Raw genomic sequence first — 27684 nt, forward strand, 5'->3', positions numbered from 1 at the left:
GTCTTATGACTGGAGAGGTGTTAACTGCCACCTCACCTCAAATGGTCTCTTCAAATATGTGTTCACTACTTATGCTAAACAATTTGTTCCACCCTGTATTTAGCTGTGACACTCTAAGTACCTTTTCCAGACCTGAATAAAAGCTCTGTGTAGCTCAAAGCTTGTCTTTTTCACCAATTGAAGTTGGTCCAATAAAAGATACCTCACTCACCTTCTCTATAAAAAATAGTCTTTATCACATCTTCAGAAAACTTAACTTAAATTCTATTGATGCATCTTCAACATACAATCTTTCCCGGCAGTAATTATAGTAAATGTTAATGTCATTAAATAGTTAAAACACAATTTTTGCATTGCATTCAGTGACTAATTAATAAAATTGGCTAGACATTGTTACTTTGTACAATCAGATTTTTTGCTTTAATGCCTGTGTTATTTTTTGAAATCTTGGAAACCTAAAACCATTGCTCAAGAATTAGCATTTTAACATCTTTGTGGAATCAGAAAAGTCCAACTTGTTGATATTTTTATCTATTTTGTTTTTTTCTATTGCATTATTCAGCATCATTTTTCATTACTGTAGCATTGTTTTCCAGAAGTTTGTATGCTAGTAAATACTGTTTCTTGCCCTATATATCAAAACTGGTATTCATTTGTAAATTGTGTGAACAGCATGAATTCTTCTAACATGATGGTCTTAGGATTTTAGAGCCCTGTCTCCTCCTCCACAAAGAATGAATATGAGCCACACAAAGATCTCCTACCTCCACTTCACACGTCCAGCAGATAGGAGGAAATAAGACTAAATGGGGCCCAGATATACCAAACCACAGGAGCCACCAAAACACTCAGACATTTCCCATTAAACAATGATGGGAGGGAGAATTTATATTCACAATACCATTAATTATTATTTATATTAACATTTTGTATGGTGGCACAAGATGTGAGTTAATTTCCATCCAAGGTGGGAAGAAACCCAGGAGCTTCCCATCCATCCTTCTCTCTTAATATCTAAAGGAATTAGGATTCTCTCTGTCTCCCTCCTTTGCCAGTCAGGGCTGAGAAAGCCATTGAACCTTTTTTAGTTCATCCCATCCACCAAACCACCATCTCTCACCTTCTCGTCCGAAGGCCAAAAGGGGCCAGATGCCTTTTTTTCTTTTACCCTCTCGTGCAGTGGTGATGAGTTGAGGGGACTCCACTCTTCCTCCCCTTCCCATTCAAGAGAAGGGGGTACTCAGAAGGCACCTCCCTCCCTTCCTTCCCTCTCAGCTTCAAGTGCTGCCACTCTGCTCTATAGGACAGCATAGGCAAAGAGCAGAAGAGGAGGGTAGAACTGCAGGAGGAACAAGGGCAGGCAACTGTAAATTACTCAACAGCAGCCACTAGAGTGGCCTCTAATGGCTGATGGAGCAATTTGTTCTAAGACATGCTGAAGCCACAAGTCTGAAATGCCCTTCCACAGCATGTTTGCCTGTATGGCTCAGAGCTCTCCTGCTTCCAAGCAGAGGAGGATATATTTTTAAAGACAATTTAAGTATCACAGCTCTACATTTCTGAAAATCCTGTTAGCATGAATGCAAAAGGAATGACCTAGCAAACTGAAGTTCATATCTGTAGCTTGTTAAATTAGTATAGTACATGTATTCAAAACTAGAGTATGTTCTCTACATATTGCACATGGAATTGACTAGCTAATTCATGCTATTATTAATGTGCTGGAAATACTGCACTAGGGTTTATGTTGATATGTGTATTATTTGGTTGAATTTTCTGTAGTCCTATGTCCTCACTTTGTATTAGGGAGTGAAGGTTCATTTCTGATGAAAAAGAAATACAGCTCCATTGCAGTTGCTGATCTGTACAAAGAAACACCCTTACAAAGATATTCTCCTACTTTGCAAAGGCATTCCAATTCTCTGGTAAGATAAGTAATTTATTCACTGTAAACCTCCCTAAATCCATTATGTGTGTTGCCTGATGGAAAACTATTAATGATAAAGTATCAAGAAATGACTGGTGGTCACCGGTACACCATTTAGTACCTTATAAGATATTCCATAACTGTGATGACTGTGCTCCCATCTAAATAGAGTACTGCCATAGATAGCATTTTATTTCAGCAAATGTTTATGAACTGCCTATGGCAAACAGTACAAATAGCCATTCTGATCTAATGAGAACTTCAGATATGGTATCTTAATACTTTTAAAACTAATTGTCATTTTTATGTTGCCAAAGAAAAATAGCCTGTAAATTTCATTATACTTTAAATCTATTCTTGTTTTGTATTACAAGTCAGTAATTCTTAAAAAATAGTAAGTAAGCTACTTTTTGTTGTTAGATTTTAAAATTCTCACCTTTTTGGGTTACTGTGTGGATGACTTGGCAGATTGCTATAAAAAGAAAGTTAGTTGAATTCCTACATTTTTAGAGATGTAAAAATATTCACAGCTGTTGTTTTTTGTTCTGTTTTGGGATTTATCAGGGACCTGGTTCAGATAATGAACCATTAGTGAAGCAAAGAAGAAAATTGTCTTCAGATGAATCTCACAGTAAGTCAGATGTAAAAATACATAAGATTTTCCAGTTTTTAACATTTTTTGTGGATAACTGTAATCTGTAATCCGTTTGAAGTAATCTGTCTAAGCAACATTGGTACTGTTATATTCAAGTTTGAAAAACTAGGGGGATGTTTTTTCCAAAAATAATATTTAGAAAAATTACTCCTAATACTTTAAACTTTACTAAAACAGTACAAATGTTGCTTATACAGTAAAGCACTTTTCTCTTCAGCTTTACAAAGAATTTCTGTAAGATTATGTATAATAATGTACATTCATGACAGCTCTAAGAAGCATTTTTAAAGCCATTTGTATTATGCAGAACTCCAGTATCCCTCTACTCCCTATAGGACCCTATAGGAATTTGAATTGTAGCTTCTTAACAGTCCTCATTGGCTCCCATTTCAGCCAATATCTAAACAGCCATTGCCTTCGTTGGGTACAGAGTTAGACCTGAAATTCTGTGAATTGTAATTCAGAGAGAAATGAAATTGTGTTTATTAAATTGTTGTATGTTTTACCTGTGAAGATGAATGCTTATGTTTTTGTTTTAATAGAAGGGATCTCAAAATTCCAATCACATTTAAGACGATCAGACAGTTTGTCTTCTTTGGTCTCTGAGAAAGAATATGTTAAGTCATTAGATCTTTCATCAAATGAGCTGGAGAATATAGATGCCATCAGTCAGAACTGCTGCTTAACTGGTCACTTGGAACGTCTTGAGAAATTGGAGCTGCACCAAAATGCACTCACAAGCATTCCAGAACAACTGTGTGAAGTAATTTTATGTCATTTTACATAATGCAAGAAAATTATCAGTTCTTTTAAGATCAAAGACCAGATTGTCATCATTGTGCCTACGTGTGTACATTCACATCCCTAATTTGCATGTGTACAATTTTCATGCAGTAATTGAATGTGGTGTTAGTTGTGCAGACATGCTCAGGGAGTTTCTGTCGGATACTTGCTGCAGAGGGTCAAACTGGGAAGTATATGTTACAGATAGTTTATGTGATTGAATTATGTAAATGGAAATCAGAACTGCATATGTTACTTATATGCTAAAGCAGTGGTCACCAACCCGTCGATTGTGATCGACTGGTTGATCCTAGAGGATCTCCCAGTTGATCGCGATCTCCGACGGTGTAGCAGGGCTGCCGCTAAGACAGACTCCCTGCCTACCCCAGCCCCACGCCACTCCTGGAAGTGGCCAGCGCAGCTGCGGGGGCAAGGATCTCCCTCTGCGCACTGCTCCTGCCTGCAAGAACTGCCTCTGCAGCTCCCATTGGCTGGTAACAGGGAGCTGTGGCCAATGGGAGCTGCGGGGGCGGTGCTTGCAGAGAGGGGCAACGTGTGGAGCCACGTGCTGCCCGCCCCCCACCTCCAGCAGGGGTGCGTTGGCCCCTTCCAGAAGTGGCGTGGGGTTTGGGTAGTCAGGGAGTCTGCCTTAGCGGCAGCCACACTTTACCCCAACCAGGAGCTTCCGGAGGTAAGTGATGCCTGGCAAGAGGCTGCGCCCCAGTCCTGAGCCCCCTTCCGGAGCCTGAATCCCAACCCCCTCCTGCACCCCAAGCCTCAGTCCTGACCCCCTCCCAGAGCCAGTACCCCCACCGTCTCCTGCACCCAAATACTCTCTGCCCCAGCCCTGACCCCCCTCCCGGAGCCAGCACCCTGTACCCCTTCCTGCACCCCAACCCCCCTGCCCCAGGCTCAGCCCCCTCCCACAGTGCGAATCTCTCGACCCCAGCCCAGAGCCCGCACTCCCTCCCAAACCCCTACCGTCTACCCTAGCCCGGTGAAAGTGAGTGAGGGTGGGGGAGAGCGAGTGATGGAGAAAGGAGGGGATGGAGTGAGTGGGGCGGGGCTTTGGGGAAGGAGCAGGGCCTTGGGGAAGCGACAGGATAGATCCTGGGTTGCCCTCTTACATTCAAAAAGTGATCTTGGATGTAAAAAGATTGGAGACCACTGTGCTAAAGGCTTTGTGTAATTGTACTAGTTAGTTTTATTACAGCATGCCTGAACATCCTCTTTATTTTATTGATATATTATATAATACATTATAATAATTACCATTTTCTCTTATTTTACTTGATAGGATAAATAAAATAAATGTGAATTGCCTAAATATTAATTTATTTTAAAAATTAGAAATTCATATCTATGTTGTACTTTTTAAAAAGAAATTCTCCTTTTCTTTCAGACTTTGAAATGTTTGACTTACTTGGATTTGCACAGTAACCAGTTTGCATCTTTTCCTACTTATTTACTGAAAATGAATTGTATTGCAAACCTTGATATCTCTCGGAATGAAATTGGCCCTTCCTTAGCTTTGGATCCACATAGCAAATGCCCATCTCTAAAGCAGCTTAATCTATCATACAATCAGCTGTCATGCATTCCTAAATTTCTTGTGGATGTTGCAGAAAACCTGGAACAGTTAATGCTAGAAGGGTAAGAATAGTGCCAGTTTATCTGATTACTGTTTAACAAAAATTGCAGGAAATAATCAGTGTCACTGAATGTAAATTATTTTCTGATCAAAAATATGTTATAATAATTAATTAAATTCACAAAAGCAAGGAGATGCAGAATCCAGGTTTCCCTTCCATTTCTTCATTTTTATTATGTTTCATTAGATGAGTTCATGTTTCTAATACCACCATGGTGGAGAAGTTTTTGCTATTCCTCTCATTCCCAAATACCTCTAACATCTTAGTTTATATTTCACACTGAAAATCTTTAACTCTCTGTTTCCCTTGTTCTTTCTTCTAGAATACATCCATTGTAACGTGATATATTAATCTTAGAACTATCTGTATTCTCGTTGTCTGTCCATGTCCTGTAGAAATTGGTTACCGATTTCTTTTAAATTGATAGATGCTCTTTAGGTTGCAATCCTGCAAACACATATTAAGTCAGTGGAACTGCTCACATAGGGTATGTCTGCACTGCAGTTAGACACCCGCGGCTGGCCCGTTCCAGCTGTCTTGGGCTCGCGGGGCTCAGGTTAAATGGCAGCCCAAATGTTCATATTGCAATTAAACAGTCACTTGGCCTGAACCTTGTGAGCCTGAGTCAGTTGGCATGGGCCAGCTGCGGGTTTTTAATTCTGGTGTAGACATACCCTTACTTAAAGTTAATCACATGTGCTTGACGATTGGACTTTAATGTATAATCAGAAAATGACACTTTATTGCACACGCTAACATTTGAATTATAAAGTGAATAAATACATACGGTGAGGTATTCACATTGTCATATGCATTGGTATTGTGGATAAATCTCAATCCTGATCCATCAGTCCTTACTCAGGTAAAACTATTTTCAATTTCTGTTTGCATAATTAAAGACTGCAAAATCAGGTCCATACTCTAACTTTCCATTTTTTAGCAAGCAGTTTTGTATAACACTTGTAATATTTGTTTTCCTTTACCTTAGAAACAAAATTTCAGGTATATGTTCACCCATATGCTTGAAGAAACTGAAAGTTTTAAACATTAGTAAGAACAATATTTCATCCCTGGCTGTTAATTTTCTCAAGGAGTGCACAAAATTGGAGATATTTAGTGCCAGGATGAATTTACTTGGTAAGTATTCTAGGAGTTGCTAAAAAAAGGGTGAGAGAGGTTTAGATGATACGTGCCGTAGTCTAGATACGGACAAGGCAAAGCAGAACAGTTAATGTAAAGAGTGCTTGAAAAACAGCAAGGTCTAATATACAGTATTAGCCTCCTAACATTTATCAACAGTTACCACACTATATCCATTAGCCACAGTTTACCACAACAATTATCACACATACAATACTATTTCCCTATGCTTGCCATAGGAAATAACTGTTGCATCTCAGGTACTGTGGTGTGATAACTGTTGATAAATATTAACTTGAACTTCATTCTTTTCTCATGCCAATTTTACACCAGTATAACTCCCATTTATTTAAATGTATACTGGTTTAAATGAGATGAGTGAACCTTTGAGTGTCTGCATAGATTTCTCCTGTCATTTGACTAAGCAATACTGTCATTTGACTAAGCAATATAGAGTGTAATTCAATGGCTTAAAACATTTTATACAAAAAATTAACTAATTTGAGAAAATGTAGTACATGAATCCACCTGTCCTAATGAATTTATAGACGTTCTTAAATTATTAGAATTTTGTACATGTCTATCCAACATATAGAATTTTTTATTTTGCATATGCTTATAATCTAGTTTCTCAGTCTTTCAGAATGTAGCTGTTATGTCTGGAATAAATTAAGTTTTTTTAAGCGATCTTTTATGTACATATGGTATTTTACTACATTGGTGGAATGACAAACATATATAGTATTAGTAACACAGCAAAATGTAAATAAGAATATTTCAATGTTGGATAACCATATGAAATTAAATGTCATAGTGTCTAATAAAAGTTTAAAAAAAAAAAAAAAGGTAGAAATATTTGGAGAAAATAGGTGCTTTAATTCTCCTCTAAACTCTTCAAATTGGGAGTTCAGTTTTCAGATGGGAGTTCCTGAAAAAGAAAATCCAAATCCTGTCTTTGGCAGCTCAAGTTAACACTTGGGTGATTAAAATGGTTATTTATGCTTCTACGTGCCAATTTGAGCACCAGAAAATAGAATCAGATACCTGTGTTTGGAAACTAGCCTCACAATCTATCTCTAATTTTAGAAAATGGCAGCTTCATAAACTAAGGTAAAAAGTGCTGAAAAATTATGCCTAAAGGAAATAATTCAGTTTCTTTTCTATTTTAGATACCATATCTAACTTGCCATCTAGCATAACAAGTTTAAAATTATCTCAAAATCATTTTGTCAGTATTCCAGAAGCAATTCTTCTTCTTCCACAGTAAGTTATTTCACTTGTTAATGCCAACGTTGTGCCTTCTGTGAAGGAAAACCTAGTGGAATGGCCATTATTAAGCAGAAAATACGGCATGTTTCTACTCAACGTTTTCAGACGATCATCCTAAAAAGGCTAAATTGAAAACATGGTGACCATTAACTGAAGCCAGAGTCGGTCACTTTTTCTTCAATAACTGGAGGAAGCCTGAATCCCCTAGATGGTTCCAAACTATGAACCTCTCCTTTTTTTTTAAACTAAAAGATGTTTTTAGGAGTGCTGAAGCTGCCCATTTTTGCCTCCAGAGTTAGAACCAATTTGTTTTTTCAGGTGCAAAGAAGGTAGAAAAGATATTGGCAATTTCTCTTTTCATTAAGTCTTGGAACTTCATCCTTTTGCACAAAGCAACTGAGTCCAGTGGTTCTCTTCCCAAATATCTACGATAAGTTCTTTCTCAAAGAATAACACTGCGTATGGCCCCCTAAGTTGAATTGGGTTAGAGCTGCATTTGTCACAAATTATCCTGTTCCTTCAAAGCATTATTCATGTGAAAACTAGCCCTATTAAGTTTTGTTACAGCAACGTTAAATTCTAGCACATTGTGCCGAGTGCATTATTTTGGCCATCTTTTAATTGCAACCACATTAATACTAGGGATGTAAAGAATACTCAGTCCAGATCTGAATAATACACAGACCCATGAGGCTGGTTTTTAATATGTTAACTATTTTTAAAATGGCCTAACAACACCTCTCACACTCATGCACTTGCTCCTTTCCACTGGCACTCCCATTCCTTTCCACCACCTTTCCAAGCTCCAGAGAGATTTACTCGCCCACTTCCTCTCTCTATCCTTCCAGCCTCAGCACTGCTCTCCAACCCACTTTTTCAAGTCACTTCTTAGGCACCAGTACTGCTCCTCTATACATCTCTCACATGGCAGCTCCCTCCTATCACTTCTCCTGGTTTTAGCACTGCAGCACCACCCCCCTCTTCTATGTATCCAATATCTCTGTGGCCCCCTCCTGTTACTCATTCCAGTGTCCACTACTGGTTACATAATGACTCCAGCTACTTCTATAGAAGTATCTGGCACATAAATATCTTGTGATGCCAGCTACAAAAGTGCCATGTGAACACCTGTTCTCACTTTCAGGTGACATGGTAAATAAGAAGCAGGTAGCATTATCTCCCATAAATGTAAGCAAACTTGTTTGTCTTAGCAATTGGCTGAACAAGAAGTAGGACTGAGTGGACTTCTAGGCTGTAAAGTTTTACATTGTTTTGAGTGCAGTTATATAACAAAAAAAATCTACATTTGTAAGTTGCACTTTCACGATAAAGAGATTGCACTACAGTACTTGTATGAGGTGAATTGAAAAATACTATTTTTTTGTCTACCATTTTTATAGTGAAAATATTTGTAATAAAAATAATATAAAGTAAACACTGTACACTTTGTATTCTGTGTTGTAATTTAAATCAATATATTTGAAAATGTAGAAAAAATCCATAAATTTCAATTAGTATTCTGTTGTTTATCATTGTGATTTAAAACTGTGATTAATCACGATTAATTTTTTTGAGTTAATCATGGGAGTTAACTGCTATTAATTGAGAGCCCTAAAACTTAATATACTAATTGAAGGAGATGCAGCTCTCAAGCTTTGTTTCTCCCAGCCCAGAAAAGTCAGAAAAGAATACCATGAATTTCTTGCATAGTTCATACCTCACATTGAAATAAACACAGCTGCATTTGTTCAATAGATTGCACATAGAAATAAATACACACAATGCATGTGTTTCTTCAGCATGTTGTCTTCCAGTATATACATGCAAAAACATTTGGGGAAACAGTGCCTTTTTATTTGAATCTCGTAAAACACATTAAAATAAACATTCTTCTGATATTATATTGAAATGAATGCTCTGAGCGTGTTTATTTTAGTAAAGATGCCATTATTGTGAAGTCACTTGAACCTGGGACCATTGGCTAAATTCTGCTCTGATATATGGGTAAAAACCTGGAATAATTATTGATTTAATTTGAGTTACTCCATATTTTCGCAGGTGTGACTGAAAGTAGAATTTAGATTTGGTCTTTTATTAATCTGGACGTTACCATGCAAGCTTATCATACTATATAAATAAAAATAATTATATTATCCCATATTGATGTAACTGCACATGCATGTATTTGAAAGTGCCACTTTTGGTTCAGTCACTGAAATAAGTATATTGATTACATTGAGTGTTCATTTCCAGAATATATAATTTCATGTGTAAATAAATACATTAAAAGTACGCTTTATTGAATCAATCCTAGTTCTCTGATTTTCTTTTCCTTTTTTTCCCCTGATATATCCACATCCTATTTGCAATATCTTCTCAGATAATTACCGTTGCTTTGTACCTTTAATTCCTTGAACATTGTTGAGGTTGGCCTTGGGTCGTCAATAAATTTCTATCTTCCTATCTAAATTTCCAACAGGAATTCTTATTCTAATATCTTCCCCCTTTGTTTGTTTATAACAGATTAATATATTTATAGCTAGTCTCCATTTTATTTATTTTCTCTGCTAATTTTCCCCTTTATTTTCTTAGTTTGCGATCAGTAGACTTAAGCAACAATAAAATCATAAACCTGCCTGGACCTATGCACTGGAAATCCTTAAACTTAAGGGAGCTCTTGTTTAACTACAATCAGATAGACATTTTGGACTTGAATGAAAAAGCATATGCATGGTCTAGGCTAGAAAAGCTACACCTGTCCCATAACAAGTTAAAGGAGGTAAAGTATGAATTTTTAGATACTTAAAAAACATAGGCACCGACTCTATGGGTGCTGCGGGGCTGGAGCACCCACGGGGAAAAGTTAGTGCGTGCTCTGCACTCACTGGCAGCCAAGCTCTCCGCTCGCCCTGCCTCGCCTCACCTCACCTCCTCCTCTGCCTCCTCCCTGAGCGTGCCGTATCCCCACTTCTCCACCTACCTCCCAGCACTTGCTGCTGCCAAACAGCTGTAGCAAGCTCTGAGAGGGAGGGGGGAGAAGCGGGAACATGGTGCGCTCAGGGGAGGAGGCGGGGAAGAGGTGGCGGCAGGGATTTGGGAAGGAGTCAGAATAGGGGCAGGAAGGGGGTGGAGTAGGGGTGGGGACTTTGGGGAAGGGATTGGAATGGGGGTGGGAGGGGGCGGGTCGGGGGTGGAGTCGGGGCGGGACCAGGGGCAGAGGGGGGGTCGAGCACCCATCGGCGCCTAAGCTTAAAAATATCAAACCACTTTTCATATTTATATATGGTGTTTAAAATGATCACTTGGTTTTCAGATCAACCCTAAATTAAATTTCGCCCTTCTTGCGCTACTTTTTGTGATTGAAGACCCTAGTAGTAAAATAGCATGTAATTAGAACTGTGTATTGCCTTTGAAAAGAATATGACTATCTTTCCTTAAACTTTTTCTGTCTTTAATCTATGGTAAGAATAGTGTTTGTCTTTTTCTTTGTAAAAGGGATATAAAATTAGTTCTTTAAGAGTTACTTTCTTGTCCGATCAAGATTTTAGGTATGTATACTTTAGATGATGATAATAACTGGGAAAAAAAATTGGCATTGTGTTTGGTCTTATTAAATATTTGCTTAAGATATTCATCTTCATATATCGACAAATGCTCACTTTTAGTAAATGCTCAAATGTTTATTAACTTTTCTCTATCCAGATTCCTCCTCAGATTGGCTTCCTTGAAAACTTGACATCTCTGGATGTAAGTTATAATCCTGGCTTGAGTTCCTTTCCAGATGAAATGGGAAAGTTGTCCAAAGTCTGGGATCTTCCTTTGGATGGGCTTCATCTTAATTTAGATTTCAAACATGTTGGATGCAAAGCCAGAGACATTATAAGGTTTGTTATCCTATTGTCTGTTTTTCATGTCTTCATGGAATACACCGTGGATAGTGTGGTAACAATATGCCCCTTTAAAGGTATCAACTGATTTCCCACCTGATCTTTTACTTAGTTATGATTCTGGTGAATCTTTGTTCCTCAAGAAAAATGTGGTCCATAGCCATATGAAAATGTAATAGTACCGCTTTATGAGTTGATGATACCTCCAGAAAAGCATATGACTCTTACGCAAACAAAGGTATTCAATGGTTGCTTAGTACATCTGTAATATGTTACTATATGTCACTCATAGAAAGTTTTGCAGAAGTTATTCAAAACACACAAGATATTTAGTCTGTGTTAAACATTTTTTAAAAATCCAAAATGAACACACATACTGTCAAAAAGATTACATGTAATATTAAAGAATTGTTTATGTAAATAATTTGAAAAGGGGTTGGTATTATCTTGGTTTGTCAGTTCGAGACTTCTTTTGGTATGTGTCTTTATTATACACTTCTTATCAACTATTTTTCATGCCAGGTTTCTTCAGCAGCGGCTAAAGAAGGCTGTCCCTTATAACAGAATGAAACTCATGATTGTGGGAAATACTGGCAGTGGTAAAACTACACTGTTACAACAACTAATGAAATGCAAGCGATCAGATTTGGGGACACAGAATCCTACAATAGGCATAGATGTAAAGGACTGGTCAGTTCCAGTGAAAGGCAAAGTGAAGAAGGATTTGATATTAAATGTCTGGGATTTTGCAGGTATTCTATTCACAAACCTATTAATTTATTGCCCTGATTAACTCATATATACAATGCTTGTTCCTAGAAACGGTCTGTAAAATCTCAAACCACATACAGCAGAATCCTGCTAATTCATACTCAGGATCAAGGAACTCATTGTGAGTTACTGAATTTTGCAAATTAGTGATTAATTGAACAAATACATAAAACAAAAGATCCAAGGATACCTCCATCATTAAATGTACTCTGATCACTTATTTTGATAATAGTGGTTTAGTATTAATTATAATGTGACTACAGAATAGTTGAGTACTGCAATTTGCTGTAGAATCATAAAAATGTAGGACTGAAAGGGACCAGAAGAGATCATCTAATCCATCCCCCTGCACTAAGGCAAAATTAAGTTAAATTATAGTTAAAGTTACAGGCCATAACAGTTGTATAAGGGCTCCCTCTGGTGTACTTCATCAGAATTCTGTTCTGGTAAACCAAAAGGAATACATATGCAGGCTAAGCGTACACTAACCACCCTAATTTTTTATCTTGTCTTTAAGTTTTTCCAATATGCTTATCACATTTGTATGTTAGAACTAAATACAATTGTGGAAGAATATGAGAGAGTAGAAAAATGGTGGTAAAAACCTGATTCCATTGAAATTCAGTGGGAGTTTCACCAGTGACTTCAGGGAAGCCAGGATTTCACCCCGTATGTGTTTTTGGTTTTTGTTCGTTCTCTCTCTCTCTCTCATTTATAGTTATATAACCCACGGCCTCCTTCCAGGTTTCAGTAAGTTTGTATGTTTAGGGATTTTTTTTCTATAAGTGGTCAGTGTTCCCAGGAAGAGTCTTTATCAAAAGATCTGTGTCTCATTTAGATCTGAACATAGTCATGCTTGGGCTCAGTCTGATCTTGCCTATTTAAGTTCCACAGCCAGTGTCAAACAGCTACGAGTGTTGTATCTCTGGTGTCAGCTGTCTAAACCCGGGTATCTCTCTAGATGCATTGTTCCTGTACAGCTTAGCTATTTAGGAAGTTCATGGAGGAAGAAGCAGCCTCTGAGGTTGCTAGGTTCCCAGTTTATCATAAGTCTGATCCAAAGCTCATTAAAATCAATGGAAAGTGTTACAGAGAAGTGAGATTGGACTGTCAGGATTATTGTGAGAATTAATTAGGTTTGCAGATTAGTGAATTCAGGAGAAGTGAGGTTCTGCTGTGTTTATTTCATCTGGAGGAGTGAAGTGAGGAAAGTAGTATAAAATATTTGATTTCTTTATCATTTAGGACAAGAGGAGTTCTACAGCACTCATCCCCATTTTATGACTCGGAGAGCCTTGTATCTTGCTGTTTATGATCTCAGCAAAGGACAAGCAGAAGTGGATGCTATGAAGCCGTGGCTGTTTAATATCAAGGTAACAGAAGAGTTTTTATAATATAGATTTTTAAATTCCAAGTGACTCTGTGAAAACATCAAAGAGAATTCACTTGAAAATTTTGTATGTCCTGTTCAGCTGGTACAAACATTAAGATGAGGAAGTTTCTGGAATGCGTATTATTGATTATGAAAAGGTCTTTATAACTTTTTGCAGACTTATGAAGTACAATTTTCAATTTAAATTTGTGCAGTAGAGTATGCATACTAAGAATTTGGCAAGTTGTGATGTTATTTTGCACAGACTAATGAAACAGTGTAAGGGGGACTGTTAGATACTGAATAGAGAGTTCTGAGCATTGGCCCTGGTTCGCTTTTCTCACTGCTGTAAACTGCAATGAAGTCAGTAGAGTTATAATAGTTAACACACAACTGCCATGATGGTGAACAGCTCTAGCCCCTGCCGCTGACTGCCACTGCGGCGAGGCTGAAGCCAAAGTTGTGACTGAGGTCCATTTAAGTCACAGAATCCATGACGTCCGTGATCTCGTCTTACCCTTAACTGTCAAGTTAAGCATTACACCCTCACTGTTTTCAGTCTAACTGTACCAGAGGTTGATCAGTACAAAGATATTAGGTTTTTTCACTCTTCCCATAACTGTTACCTGCTGTTTTCCTTCACTCATCACACAGTGTTCACATCTTGTTTCTCTGCCCCAAGGTATAAAACCATAGTCAGTGAATTTTTAGTAAAGGCCATAATTGACATGTACTCCTTTCCCACTTTCAGTACCTCTAGTTCATTGATGCACCAATTTGTTTGCTGAAAGATTTGTATTTTCTAAAAATACATTTGCTAGAATATATTACTAGAGATGGAACCAAGCTGCAAAGTTTGGATTCTAGATCCTAGCTTCCGCAAGATAAAGATCCGTGTTCAGGATCAAACCCATCCTTGCGTGTTAAAATATATTACAGACACAGGTCTGTAACATTTTTATTGCCTTACCCAATCAAAACTATAAAATGGATGTGCAGTTTCGAACGCATATACTTTCAGATTTAGTTCTACTGATTACTCCATCAACAGATCTAAAATATTTCCTTGTATTACATATTTTAAAAACTCAGGTTTTTTCATAAATTCCAGCAGGTTGTGAATTAAATCAGTTTTTAAAATTCCTAATATTACTCTGCCTTTGCTTCTGAGAAGAAAATAGACAAATATAAATTATGACCGAAAGAGGCAGCAGTGACAAACATAGTTGCCTTTTCGTATTCCTAGAGTTTCATAAGTTGTTATGATTGAATTGTTGAAATGTGTAAACATAAAGAGAAAATCATGATTCAACATTGAGATAACAAACTGTGTGGATCTTATTAACAGGCTCGAGCTTCATCATCCCCCGTGATTCTTGTTGGCACTCATTTAGATGTCTCTGATGAGAAACAACGTAAGGCCTGTCTGAGTAAAATTACCAGAGAGCTGTTGAATAAGAGGGTTTTCCCAGCAATCCAAGATTATCATTTTGTAAATGCTACAGAAGAATCTGATGCTATGATCAAACTTCGGAAAACCATAATAAAGGAGAGTCTGAATTTCAAGGTAAACCATATGCTATTCTTTACATTGAAAGTTGTTGAGGAAACAATGTTGTAACACTTTTTTTTTTAGCTTGAAATCAAGTTCATAAAACTTACTACAATACCTTAGACATAACAGAATGAAGAAGGCAAATCACTAACCAAAAAATACCAACAGATTTACTTTCATTACTTTTTTCTCCAAAACCTTTAGCACAAATATCATCTAAGTGTAGTTTTTGTTTAACATATAAGGTATCAGAAATAAAACATTTAAATTGAAATAGATGAACCTTTTTCTGATGGATTGTTGGATTGGTCTGATCAACAGCTACTCACTCTTGTTGAACAGCAACATCACTGCAGTTAGAAATAACAGATTAAGGGAGATAGAGGAATGTTTGTGTGATGCTGGCATCCAGCCATTTCTAAATTCTTAAACTTGTGACACAGCGATTTGCTGGAGGACTATGCTTTTGTCTCCTAAAGGTTAATCCAGGCGAATGATGAAAGTGGAAAGTTTGTAAAGTTGAGGTGAGTTATTTTTAAAGCAGCAGTTCAGAATGGGTCGTGCTGAAGATAAGGGGGCCAGAGTCTCCCATCCGCTAACTTCAGCTTGCACGGTTTAAAAAATGCGTTATGAAGGGAAAAGCAAAGGTGCATCAGCTTATATAGGGAGAATCTCCACTGGTGTAAAACTGGTGGAGGTAGCTCTCTTGCTTTCTGCACCAGCTGCTTCACTGTGTCTTGCGCAAGGGGCCTTGGGTGTGTCAGGTCGGGGCCAGATGTATTGGCAGTTGAGATAAGAGGAGTGGAGAAGCAGCGTGTAGATCAGAGGCGAGGAGGAGGGTGTACTCTTGGAGGAGAGAGAGTTGCAACTGGCTTCCTGTTAGGCCTCTCTCTCCATTATGCCAAAGCTGTGGTTGGGTGTAGTGGAGAATAGAGCCCAGGATTTTACACCTAGAAGTGGGTGTAGAAGGCTCTTCATATAGAGAATCTAATGGGAAGACAGGGTCTAGCTTCTATTTCTGGGTCTATTTCTTCATTGTTTATGTAGGGCCATCAGTGACCATGATACTTGAAAGACACAAGGAGAAATCCTGCCCCACTGAAGTAATTGGAAACTCCTATTGGCATCATTGTAGGCAGGAGTTCACCCACAGTGCCTGCCCTAATGATCGAACAGCCCAACTAACATATTTATGTCTAGCTTTGTGCTGGTGCACTAAATGCTGGGGAAAGGTTGCAAAAACCCCTTTCTTCTCCTTTGCCACAGTCTACCAGCATAGTAACATCCATAATTTGTTTAGGTATGCTCAGCAGTGCACAGGATGGGAACCAGCCTTTGATTATTGTCCCAGAATGGGTATGTCTGTGTGGAACAGAATAGACCCATCTCCTATACTTCAGTAAGCTATGAACAGAGAAGCACTGGGGAGAACAGAGAAGCACTGAGGATACACCTCTTAAAGATGTGAAGTCCCGCATCTCGCCATATTTTCCACAGCATTCTGGAGATATTTTGCATTAGGAAGGCAGAATTCTTAGCAGTGATCCTCCTACCTTTACACTTCAGAAGCGATCAGGACTGTAATTTAGCATTGTGTTTAGACTTCATTGACAATAAAAAATAAGGCAGCTATAAGGAGAAAGGAGGAATTATATATTTTGTAGAGCTTCTGTGAAAGGAAAATCATGAGGAAACAGGTTGGAAGATAAAGGTAAAATTATTTAAGTATAAAATAGGTAGTCCAAGGCTGTCAGTCTTCTAAGGGTACTTAAGGATGTAATATTTCTTGTCACATATAAAATCCAGCACCAGATTGTTAAGCATTTTAAGAAATTGAGGGGGCGTCTTCAGAGGAAGATTATTAACTAGATAAGTAATTTGTGGAGCAAAAATAATACTCATGATTTCTTCTCTAGCCTCAAGGTAGAAAGGTATTTGTTACCACTGAGTAATGTCAAAAGATATTTGGTTCAGTAAAACATTAATGTTGATTCCAGTAAGGGATCATAAGAGAACTAGAGGGGAAAGGTAAAAAGAGCTGGAAGAAATCTTATATGAAAAATGTTCACACAAGAATCTGAAAGGCCATTTATAGATCTCTAAAAAATCGTAGTTGCTTCAGTTTAGGTTAGTTCCAGATAAACACCCGGGATGATATCCTGGCCCCACTGAAGCCAATAGCAAAATTTCCATTGACTTTAGTGGGGCCAGGATTTTGTCCCAATGATTAGTTCTAAGATATGTAGAACAGCACTAGGATTCTAAAGTGCTGAGAGTATGTTGTTGGTAAGGCTATATTTTAGTCACAAGTATTTTTAGTAAAAGTCACAGACAGTAAACAAAAATTCACGGCTCGTGACCTGTCCATGATTTTAACAAAAAATACCCATGACTAAAACTTGGGTGGGGTGCCATGGGTGCTCTGGGAGGGGTGGTCTAGGGCACCCCGCTGGTGGGGGTCGGGCAGCACGGCCCAGGAACCCAGCTGTTGCTGGGGGAGAGACCGGCAGCGAAGCCTGGTACCCCCACTGTTGCTAAGGGGGGCCGCACTGCGCGGCCGGTCGCTCTGCTGGTGCTGAGGAGGCTGGCAGGGGCTCCCTACCTGGGTCTGTGTCCCTGCAGCTCCTAGGTGGCAGAGGGGTCAGGGGGCTCGGCACACTGCTCCTGCCACAGCGCCAACTGCCATAGCTCCCATTGGCCGGGAACCGCAGTCAATGGGAGCTGCGGGGGCGGGGCCTGCTGGCATGAGCAACATGCGGCGCGGAGCCCCCCCCTCCCTGGCCCCTTCAACTCCTAGGAACTGCAGGGCTGTGCGATCCAGGGAGCCCCCACACCCCGAGGTAAGCACCCCCCCCAACCCACTGTCCCTAGCCCCCTCCCACACACCCAAACTGCTCTTGCTGCTGGCCCAGGGCTGCCCAGCTCGGGCGGCACCTGAGCTAGCACCAGTGGCTGCAGAAGTCATGGAGGTCACGGAAAGTCACAGAATCCGTGACTTCCATGACCTCCGTGACAGACTCGCAGCCTTAGTCGTTGGTATGCATGCTTCTCTTACATACAGGATTCCCCACTCAGATCTTTTCAACATTTAGCTGAACTCTGATTATTGTGGTAATAAAGATTTGAAAAATAAAATCTTTTCAGATGTCAGGTATATAATTATTTACTTTTGTATATTAATGAATTTTTGAAGTTCTTTATGAAAAATTAATTTTTAAAATATGTTCATAATGTATATTGAAATATTTTTATTTCTGTGAATCTTTAAAAAGCCGTGATTAGCCATCAGATAATTCTTCTTTTGTTCTATTGACTTTGATTATCTGTGTTCTCTGCTTAATTTACATCTTGCATGCATCTGTCTGAAATTTTAAAACAAAAACTAAATAAAATGTGTGTTAAGATTATTATTCATAATTACACAGATCAGAGACCAGCCAGTAGTAGGACAGCTAATCCCAGACAGCTATCTGGAACTTGAGAAGATAATTTTATTCGAACGTGAAAATGTTCCCACTGAATTTCCTGTGATTGACTATAAGCGATTATTAGTACTGGTGCAAGAAAGTCAGTTACAGCTGGATGAAAATGAACTTCCTCATGCAGTTTACTTTCTGAATGAATCAGGTACTATAATCTCTTCATTGGGGTAAAGTTTGATGCCAGCAATGTGCACCGGACCTGCAGCAGATTACCATAACATGGTGGACTGAAATAATAGAATCATGGGAAATGTGGGGCTGAAAGGGACCTCGAGAGCTTATCTAGTCAACCCTTTCTCCCTGCACTGAGGCAGAACCAAGTATATCTAGACCATCCCCAAGAGGTGTTTGTCTGATCTGTTCTTAAAAACTTCCAATAATTGGGATTCCACAACCTCCCTTGATAACCTATTCCAGTACTGAATTATCCTTCTAGTTAGAAGAGTTTTCCTAATACCTAACCTAAACTTCCCTTGCTGAAGATTAAGTCCATTACTACTTCTCCTACCTTCAGTGGACATAGAGAACAATTGATCACTGTCCTCTTTATAACAGCCCTTAACAAATTTAGTTGTGATTTTAGGTTTTAACCAATAAGCACAGATAAAACACCCCCAATACAAAAAACCATGAAATTGGTGTTTAACACCAGAAAAACACTAGAAATGGTTATTTGTATCTAAGGATTTGTGTGCATGGAACAGTAACGTGGAGCACTGGCATGTGACTTGTCAAGCACACTAACATACTGTACATTAATTGGTCCGGGGAGACCCTGCTATTGCACACTAGAAGTTCCCTAGTGCACTAGGGAACATTACAAAAAGTATCAAGGATGTAATGGTATTGATATTGTAATGAGCAATATGTATAATATACATTAGTCATTACAGTATATGCGAAGAGAGACCTGAAAACCCCCCATTTCAGAACAATTACATAAAACTCAAAAATTGCTAAAAAAATAAACCTTCAAAAATGAAATTATTAAACCCTGATAAACAGGAGCCCTAAACATATTAGACTGTGATCAGGCCCCACTCAGTTTCTTTTCTCAAGGCTAAACATACCCAGTTATTTTAACCTTTCCTCAAAGGTCAGATGTCTAAATCTTACCATTTTTGTTACTGTCCTCTGGACTCTCTCCAGTTTACGCACATCTTTCTTAAAGTCTGGCACCCAAAACTGAACACAGTACTCCAGCTGAGGGCTCACCAGTGCCCAGTAGTAGAATAAATACCTCCCATATCTTACATATGACAGTCCTTTTAATAGATCCAAGAATATTAGCCTTTTTTTTGCAACTGCATCACATTGTTGGCTGTATTCGATTTGTGATCCTCTATAAGATCCATTTCTGCAATACTACTGCCTAGCCATTTATTCCCCATTTTGTAGTTGTGCCTTTGATTTTTCCTTCCTCCATATAGTACTTTGCACTTACAGTATCAGCATTGAATTTCATGTTGTTGATTTCAGATCAATTCTCCAATTTTTAATTCTAATCCTGTCCTGCAAAATGCAAGCAACGCTCCCCTCCCATCTTGGTGTCATCCACAAATTTTATAAGTATACTCTTCACTCCATTATCCAAGTAATTAATTAAATGTTGAATAGTACTGGACCCAGGACTGATCCGTGCGGGACCCCACTAAACACCACCTTCCAGTTTGACAGCAAATCATTGATCATTCTTCTTCAAGTGAGTGCATATGTCATTTCCACTGTAGGTGTGTACATGCCTTGTGCACAGATGTCAGAGACTTTTTTCCCCCATCAATACACACTGGGGTGACTCGAGCACCTCCTGTTGCCTTGTGCCACTGAGTGCTGGTATAAAAGGGGGGAGCTGCCCTCAACCCATCTCAGTTCTTTCTTATGGCCAGTGATAGTTGTCAAAGTAATCGTTGTAAACAGTTGAAGTTAATTATTGTTAGTTGTTAGTTAGTTTTTCAAGTAAGTTAGCACTAGGTTTCTGTGTTTTGTGTCCTTTGGGACTGTTCATTTCTTTTTGGTGCTGGGCTCGGTACCAGAACGATGCCTTAATCCCCAGGGTTCAAGTCCTGTGGGATGTGTTCAAAGTCCATGCTGATCAGTGATCCTCATCTGACCTGCCTGAAGTGCTTGGGTGAGGCCCACATTAGTGACAGTTGTCACATCTGCAAGGGCTTCAAACCCCATTCACAAAAGGATAGAGCAGCAAGGGTTAAGTGCTTGCTTATGGAAGCAGCACTTCAACTCCCAGCCAAGGCATTGCATGGGGAGAATTGCCTCCACTTCAGGTTCAGGTTGCATCTTCAAATTAGGTGTCCATGTGTTCCTGTACCTGGACGATGGTTTGATCAGAATCTCCAGTCCTTTCCTGTCCAGTCCTGGGGCTCCTGCTGAAGCTAGAAAAATCAATACGGAGACCTGTACGGACAACAGAATTCACTGGAGCAGTCCTTGACTCCACAAAGGCCAGGATTTTCATGCCACAAACTGGATTTGAAACCATTCAATATCTAGTACTGTACTTGAAATTAAAGTTTACCCACTCATGACAGCATACAAGTGCCTCAACCTGTTATGTCACTTAGCAGCATGTACCTAATAGTGTAGTACGCCACACTGAAGTTCAGGATGCTGCAGACATGGCTAGCATCAGTATATACTCCAAGCCAGAGCTAGTCTTATTATCTCTGGATTGTGGACAGACACTCTAAAAGTTTGAATGGGAGTTCCCTTCCTTCCCATATGACCAATACTCAACCTAGTCACAGACGCATCCTCTCTACGTTGGTGGGCTGACATTGGGTCCCTGAAGGCTCAAGGTCTTTGATCGTCTTGAGAGCTAGAGGCTCACCTAAATGTCAGGGAGTTAAGAGCAGTACTGCTCAACCTTCCTTCCACACACAGTGGGGAAAAAAATCTACAGAGTATGACATACAACTCAGTGACTGTATTTTACGTAAACACGCAAGAGGTGGCATGGTCAAACCAACTCTGCCAGGAAAGAATTAATCTCTGGGACTTCTGTATAGCCTCCTCAATTCAAAGCTGCTTACCTTCTGGGGTAACAAAACAGGCTAACTGATCTACACAAGTGGTCATTATGCCCAGACATAGCCAGGTCCATCTTCCAACAAGTGGATCTTTTTGCAACATGGGCCAACAGAAAATGCCATCAGTTCTGTTCCTGGGGGGAGAGAGGGAGGTCTCAGCCTAGGCTCCCTAACAGATGCCTTTCTCTTATTCGGGGAGAATTACCTTCCGTCTGATTCCTTTGCTCCACAGAGTCCTATCCAAAATAAAAAGGGACCATGCTCATCTTACTCTTATAGCACCAGCATGGCCCTGTCAGTACCGGTACTCAGGCCCACTGATATGCTCGATAGAGCCTCCTCTATCCCTCCTGTTCGATCTAGACTTAATTTCCTGAGACGATGGTTGTGTTCTCCTCTCCAGCCTCCAAGCTCTCTATCTCGTAATGCGAATGGTTCATGGCTGATGCCCTTTGAAAGGTCCTGCTCACAGGATGGCCAGTGAGCTGTAGCTCACGAAAGCTTATGCTCCAATTTGTTAGTCTCTAAGGTGCCACAAGAACTCCTTTTCTTTTTGCGAATACAGACTAACACGGCTGTTACTTTGAAACCTTTTAAATAGTAGAAAACGCTCAACTAGGACTGCCTGGCTAAGTGGAAATGCTTCTCCGGTTGGCCTGTGGGAAAGGCATGTCTCCTTGGCAAGCACCCCCGAATGTTGTGCTGGACTATGTTCTGATCTAAAACAGAACCTGACTATTTATTCTGTAAGGGTGCATTTGGCTCCTATCTCAGCTTTCCATATACAAATGATTCAGGCCTCTCTTTTCCCAACCACATTATTGCTCGATTCCTGAAAATCCTGCCCAGATTACACTCTTAAATTTTGCAAAAAGAAAAGGAGTACTTGTGGCACCTTAGAGACTAACCAATTTATTTGAGCGTGAGCTTTCGTGAGCTATAGCTCACTTCATCGGATGCATACTGTGGAAACTGCAGTAGACATTATATACACACAGAGACCATGAAACAATACCCCCTCCCACCCCACTGTCCTGCTGGTAATAGCTTATCTAAAGTGATCATTAAGTTAGCAGGAGAGTGAGTTTGTGTGTGTGTGGGGGGGGGGGGGCGGAGGATGAGAAAACCTGGATTTGTGCTGGAATTCTCATCCTCCGCCCCCCCCCTCCCCACACACACACACACACAAACTCACTCTCCTGCTAACTTAATGATCACTTTAGATAAGCTATTACCAGCAGGAGAGTGAGTTTGTATGGGAGTGGGGGGGGTGAGAGAACCTGGATTTGTGCTGGAAATGGCCCACCTTGATTATCATGCACATTGTAGGGAGAGTGGTCACTTTTGATAAGCTATTACCAGCAGGAGAGTGAGTTTGTGTGGGGGGGGGGGCGGAGAGTGAGAGAACCTGGATTTGTGCTGGAAATGGCCCAACTTGATGATCACCTTTAGATAAGCTATTACCAGCAGGACAGTGGGGTGGGAGGGGGGGTATTGTTTCATGGTCTCTGTGTGTATATAATGTCTACTGCAGTTTCGACGGTATGCATCCGATGAAGTGAGCTATAGCTCACGAAAGCTCATGCTCAAATAAATTGGTTAGTCTCTAAGGTGCTACAAGTACTCCTTTTCTTTTTGCAAAGACAGACTAACACGGCTGTTACTCTGAAACTCTTAAATTTGGGACCCTGTCCCTCCTTGCCATCTCAACTTAGTCCTGGCAACTCTAATGGGACCTCCCTTTGAACCACTCACAACTTGCTCCCTCCATTATCTGTGTGTGAAGGTGGCCTTTTTAGCAGTGATCAACTCAGCCAGAAGGGTTGATGAGTTGAGAGCTTTGGTGTCAGAACCCCCTTATACAATTTTCATAAGGATTAAGGTTTATCTCCAGCTGCACCCAAAGATCCGTACAAAAGTAGTCTCTAATTTTCACATTAACCAAGTTCGGCAACTTTTTTTTCCAAAACCCCATCACCATAAGCAAGGCTGAAGGTTTCACTCAATGGATGTGAGAAGAGCATTAGCTTTCAACCTAGAGCATACTGAATCATTCCGGAGTTCTAGGGAGGTGGTAGAATCTCCTTCCTTAGAAGTTTTTAAGGTCAGGCTTGACAAATCCCTGGCTGGGATGATTTAATTGGGGATTGGTCCTGCTTTGAGCAGGACCGTTGGACTAGATGACCTCCTGAGGTCCCTTCCAACCCTGATATTCTATGATTCTACACAGGTTTTTGTTGCAGTTGCTGACAGTGTTAAGAGCAATCCAGTTTCCTCCCAGATGATTTCCTCCAGGAGCTCTTCCTGCATCTGTTTATGCTACCAACTGACTAGCCAGCTAGCATACTGGGGCACTCTACTAGAGCATAAGCAACTTCTGCAGCTTTCCTGGCTTGAGTACCAATTACCAAAATATGTAAAGCAGCAATCAGTCTTCAGTCCACACCTTCACTTTTCATTACGTCATTACCCTCAGTCCAAAGATGATGCCAGTTTCAGACAGTGATTCTAGAATCACTGTTGAGATTGTGTGTGAGTTACCTAGGAATTGACACGCGCAATCACTCAAAGAAAAAAAAGGGTTATCTGCCTTTCTGTAACTGTTCTTCTTCAAGATGTGTTGCACTTGTCCATTCCATGACCCACCCACCTTCCCCTGTATATTAGAGTGCACCTGGTACAAAGGAAATGAGGTGGGCCGGGGCTGCTTCACCCTCTTATACCAGCATTTGGTGATGCCCAGCAAGAGGGGGTGCTTGAGCCACCCCAACAGGTACTGTAAGGAGAAAAAAGTTTCCAACATCTGTGCATGAGGTGCACATACACCTGCAGTGGAATGGACATGTGCAACAGATCTCAAAGACCAACAGTTATAGAAAGGTAGGTAACTGTTTCTTACTCGGAGTATGGATTTTCAACCAGTTATGCAGCCACCTTTTATAGTCATTACATCTAGACCACATTTCCCTAGTTTTGTTTATGAGAATGTCATGCACTCTGTCAAAAACCTTACTAAAATCAAGTTATATGACTTCTACTGCTTCCTCTGTCAAAGAAGGAAATTGGTTTGGTCTGAAATGATTTGTTCTTGACCTTACATGTTGGCTATTACTTATCACCTTATCCTCCTGGTGCTGTTAGTCTTGTTTATGATTTCATTTTATCTCAAAATTTTATAACCTAAGGGAATGATCATGTGAAGGACTAATCTGCTAACAGCTTATGTCTCTTAACTTTATTTGAAAGTAGTAAACCTGCAGAATAGAGAAGAGGATTCGGGAGGAAAAATAAGATCACTAGGATAGCCTGTGACTAGGACAGCAGTTATACAACATAGTTAACACGTTATCTCAGAACTATATAATTGAACATACTTAGATTAAAATAATAATCAACACTGAGTGTTCACATTGAGCATATTAGATATTTGAAAGGAGTAGGTCAGATTATGACTATAAATACGACACCTGGAAATAATGGAAAAGGTGACCATTTCATTACTGCAGTCAGATATCTTGAGTTCCTCTTAAGTTTGATAAAAGTATCCACCATTTAATATGCCCTTAACCAGAAGAGCAGGAAAAAGGCAGCCCAGAATTGTCTAAAAACAACGTCCTTCTTTTCTTTTGTTTCATATAGATGTTGTGTGATATTATTCTAATTACAGTATTATTTATATAGGCGTACTGCTACATTTTCAAGACCCAGCACTCCAGCTAACAGATCTGTATTTTGTGGACCCTAAGTGGCTGTGTAAAATCATGGCACAGGTTAGCTTCTCATTATATTTTATGTATCCCTTTATTCAACTCTTTCCTCCATCCCCAACTACTGTAGATGACCTGGTCTCATTTTCCTCTATTTCTTCCCAGTTTCATGACCCACTCCCTTTCACAGCTCCCCAGTTTGGCCTGCATGATTCCTCCTGTTGCCTTTTAAATATGCATTCTAGGGTTCAAGTGTACACCAATGCCTCCATTCTCAGTTCTCTTATTCTCTGATGTTGCATAGTCCTCACAGTCAAATAGGTCCCAGGACATGTGTAAAATGAAATGGAGATCCCAGGTGAGAGGCAGCATAATCCTGCAACAAATTGTTAAAGCTTGGAGTTCTGGCACAAAGCAATAACAGTAACCTAGAATGTTGGAGAAGAAGGGTAATTGGACCCTGCTATAGAAGGAAGAAGAGGATGGGTTGTACTGACCTGTATATTGGGACAGGCGAGGGGCAAAAGGACTGCTAGGAGGGCCTACCTGGAAAGGATCCACAATTGGTTTCGTTAGTTTAGAAAAGGTTCCAAACTTTTAGATGTTTATTCAGACTTCCAAATCTTTGAAGGTTTGTTCTATACTAACTAACGTGTGGAATAATCTCCCATATGATATGCGGTAGGTGGAGCCACTAAAGTACACTACTACACCACTGAATGAAAAGGTAGCTAAATAGTATCCTGGGATATATTGTTCAGAACTGTTAGCTTGTGCTCAGATGGCTGTCATTGCTGAAATGCTGAGTTTTACTAGGAATAGGATTATTAATTTTTGTAAGTAATGTTAGTAATATATTGCAGAAAACTATTTTTTTGTCAGAAAAATGCAATCCAATTATGACTGCAGAGTTGAAATTATTTTACTTTTTTAAAAGATTTTGACAGTGAAAGTGGAAGGCTTTCCTAAATACCCTAAGGGAATTGTAAAGCGTTCAGATGTGGAAAAATTCCTTTTAAAGAAGAGCAGATTCCCTAAGATCTACATGTCACAATACTTTAAGCTTCTGGAAAAGTTCCAAATTGCATTGCCATTAGGAGAAGATCAACTACTTGTTCCAAGCAGGTAAAAAAGAGCTAAAACCACAAATGTGCCATGGAAATGTATCAAGATCAAAAACTCTGATATTCTCAGGCTGTAATGACATTTCTAGCTGTTTGATATCAAAGCAATTTCCCCTTAGTGAGCAAGACTTTGACTGATTATGCTAGATTGGTATACTACTCAATTTCTTTCATAAAAGTGAAACTGATCTTACAGTAAACAAAGTTATATCTAGGGCCCTACCAAATTCATGGCCATGAAAAATACGTCACAAACCGTGAAATCTGGTCTCCCCCGTGAAATCTTGCTTTTTGTGTGCTTTTACCTTATACTATACAGATTTCACGGAAGAGACCAGCGTTTCTGAAATTGGGGATCCTGACCCAAAAGGGAGTTTCAGGGAGGGTCACGGTATTGCCACCGTTACTTCTGTGCTGCCTTCAGAGCTGGCCAGAGAGCGGCGGCTGTTAGCCAGGCAGCCAGCTCTGAAGGCAGCACCCCTCCAGCAGCAGCACAAAAGTAAGGGTGGCAATACCGTACCACGCCACCCTTTACTCTGCGCTGCTGCCTTCAGAGCTGGGTGCCCAGAGAATGCCAGCTGCTGAGTGAGGGTCCAGCTCTGCAGGCAGCAGCACAGAAGTAAGGGTGGCCATACCATGCCATCCTTACTTCTGTGCTGCTGCTGGCAGCGGCTCTGCCATCAGAGCTGAGCTCCCAGCCAGCAGCCGCTGCTCTCCAGCTGCTCACCTCTGAAGGCAGCGCCGCTGTCAGCAGCAACGCAGAAGTAAGGGTAGCAGTATCACAACCCCCCCCACAATAACCTTGCGACCCCCACCCCAACTCCTTTTTGCGTCAGGACCCCTACTGTTACAACAACATGAAATTTCAAATTTTAATAGCTGAAATAATGAAATTGATGACTTTTAAAAGCCTATAACCATGAAATTGAGCAAAATGGACCATGAATTTGGTAGGGCACTAGTTGTATACTATTAGCACAATGAAAAATGGCACATATAAAAGGCAAAATATTTTGTGAGAATACAATTTCTTTTACAATGAGACCACAATAGCAAAATATCCTATACTACTAATGATCAAATCATCCAGATAGTACCAGTATATACAGGTACTCATTTCAATATAAGTCATAAACATTAGTATTTATAAACTGTTTAGTTTAAGTCAGGACCACACTTGGGAGGAGTTGCACTGCCCACGCAGTGATGCCTGGAGGCATTATGCCTTTGAATCGTCTAATGGTTAAACTATTAGTATTGGAAATCCAAAGTTATGAGTTGTAATGCCAGTGCTGACACCCTCTTTTTGCGTGAGC

The 27684-nt window shown here is 39.8% G+C and overlaps 1 protein-coding gene across 2 annotated transcripts in view; it reads left to right on the forward strand.

Annotated features, from left to right (window-relative positions):
* LRRK2 (leucine rich repeat kinase 2) overlaps window positions 1-27684 on the forward strand; it is a 119819-nt gene that overhangs the window by 58735 nt on the left and 33400 nt on the right. For both annotated transcript variants that reach the window (XM_077835196.1, XM_077835206.1), the window contains exons 21-34: window positions 1807-1925; window positions 2492-2558; window positions 3125-3345; window positions 4768-5018; window positions 6006-6154; window positions 7327-7420; window positions 10019-10205; window positions 11129-11310; window positions 11836-12065; window positions 13330-13457; window positions 14805-15023; window positions 18437-18638; window positions 25219-25307; window positions 26182-26369. In XM_077835196.1, coding sequence (XP_077691322.1) covers window positions 1807-1925; window positions 2492-2558; window positions 3125-3345; window positions 4768-5018; window positions 6006-6154; window positions 7327-7420; window positions 10019-10205; window positions 11129-11310; window positions 11836-12065; window positions 13330-13457; window positions 14805-15023; window positions 18437-18638; window positions 25219-25307; window positions 26182-26369 — 2326 coding nt within the window. The remainder of the gene's footprint in view (window positions 1-1806; window positions 1926-2491; window positions 2559-3124; window positions 3346-4767; window positions 5019-6005; window positions 6155-7326; window positions 7421-10018; window positions 10206-11128; window positions 11311-11835; window positions 12066-13329; window positions 13458-14804; window positions 15024-18436; window positions 18639-25218; window positions 25308-26181; window positions 26370-27684) is intronic.

Source organism: Eretmochelys imbricata, chromosome 1 (assembly GCF_965152235.1).
Source record: "Eretmochelys imbricata isolate rEreImb1 chromosome 1, rEreImb1.hap1, whole genome shotgun sequence".
NCBI lineage: Eukaryota > Metazoa > Chordata > Testudines > Cheloniidae > Eretmochelys > Eretmochelys imbricata.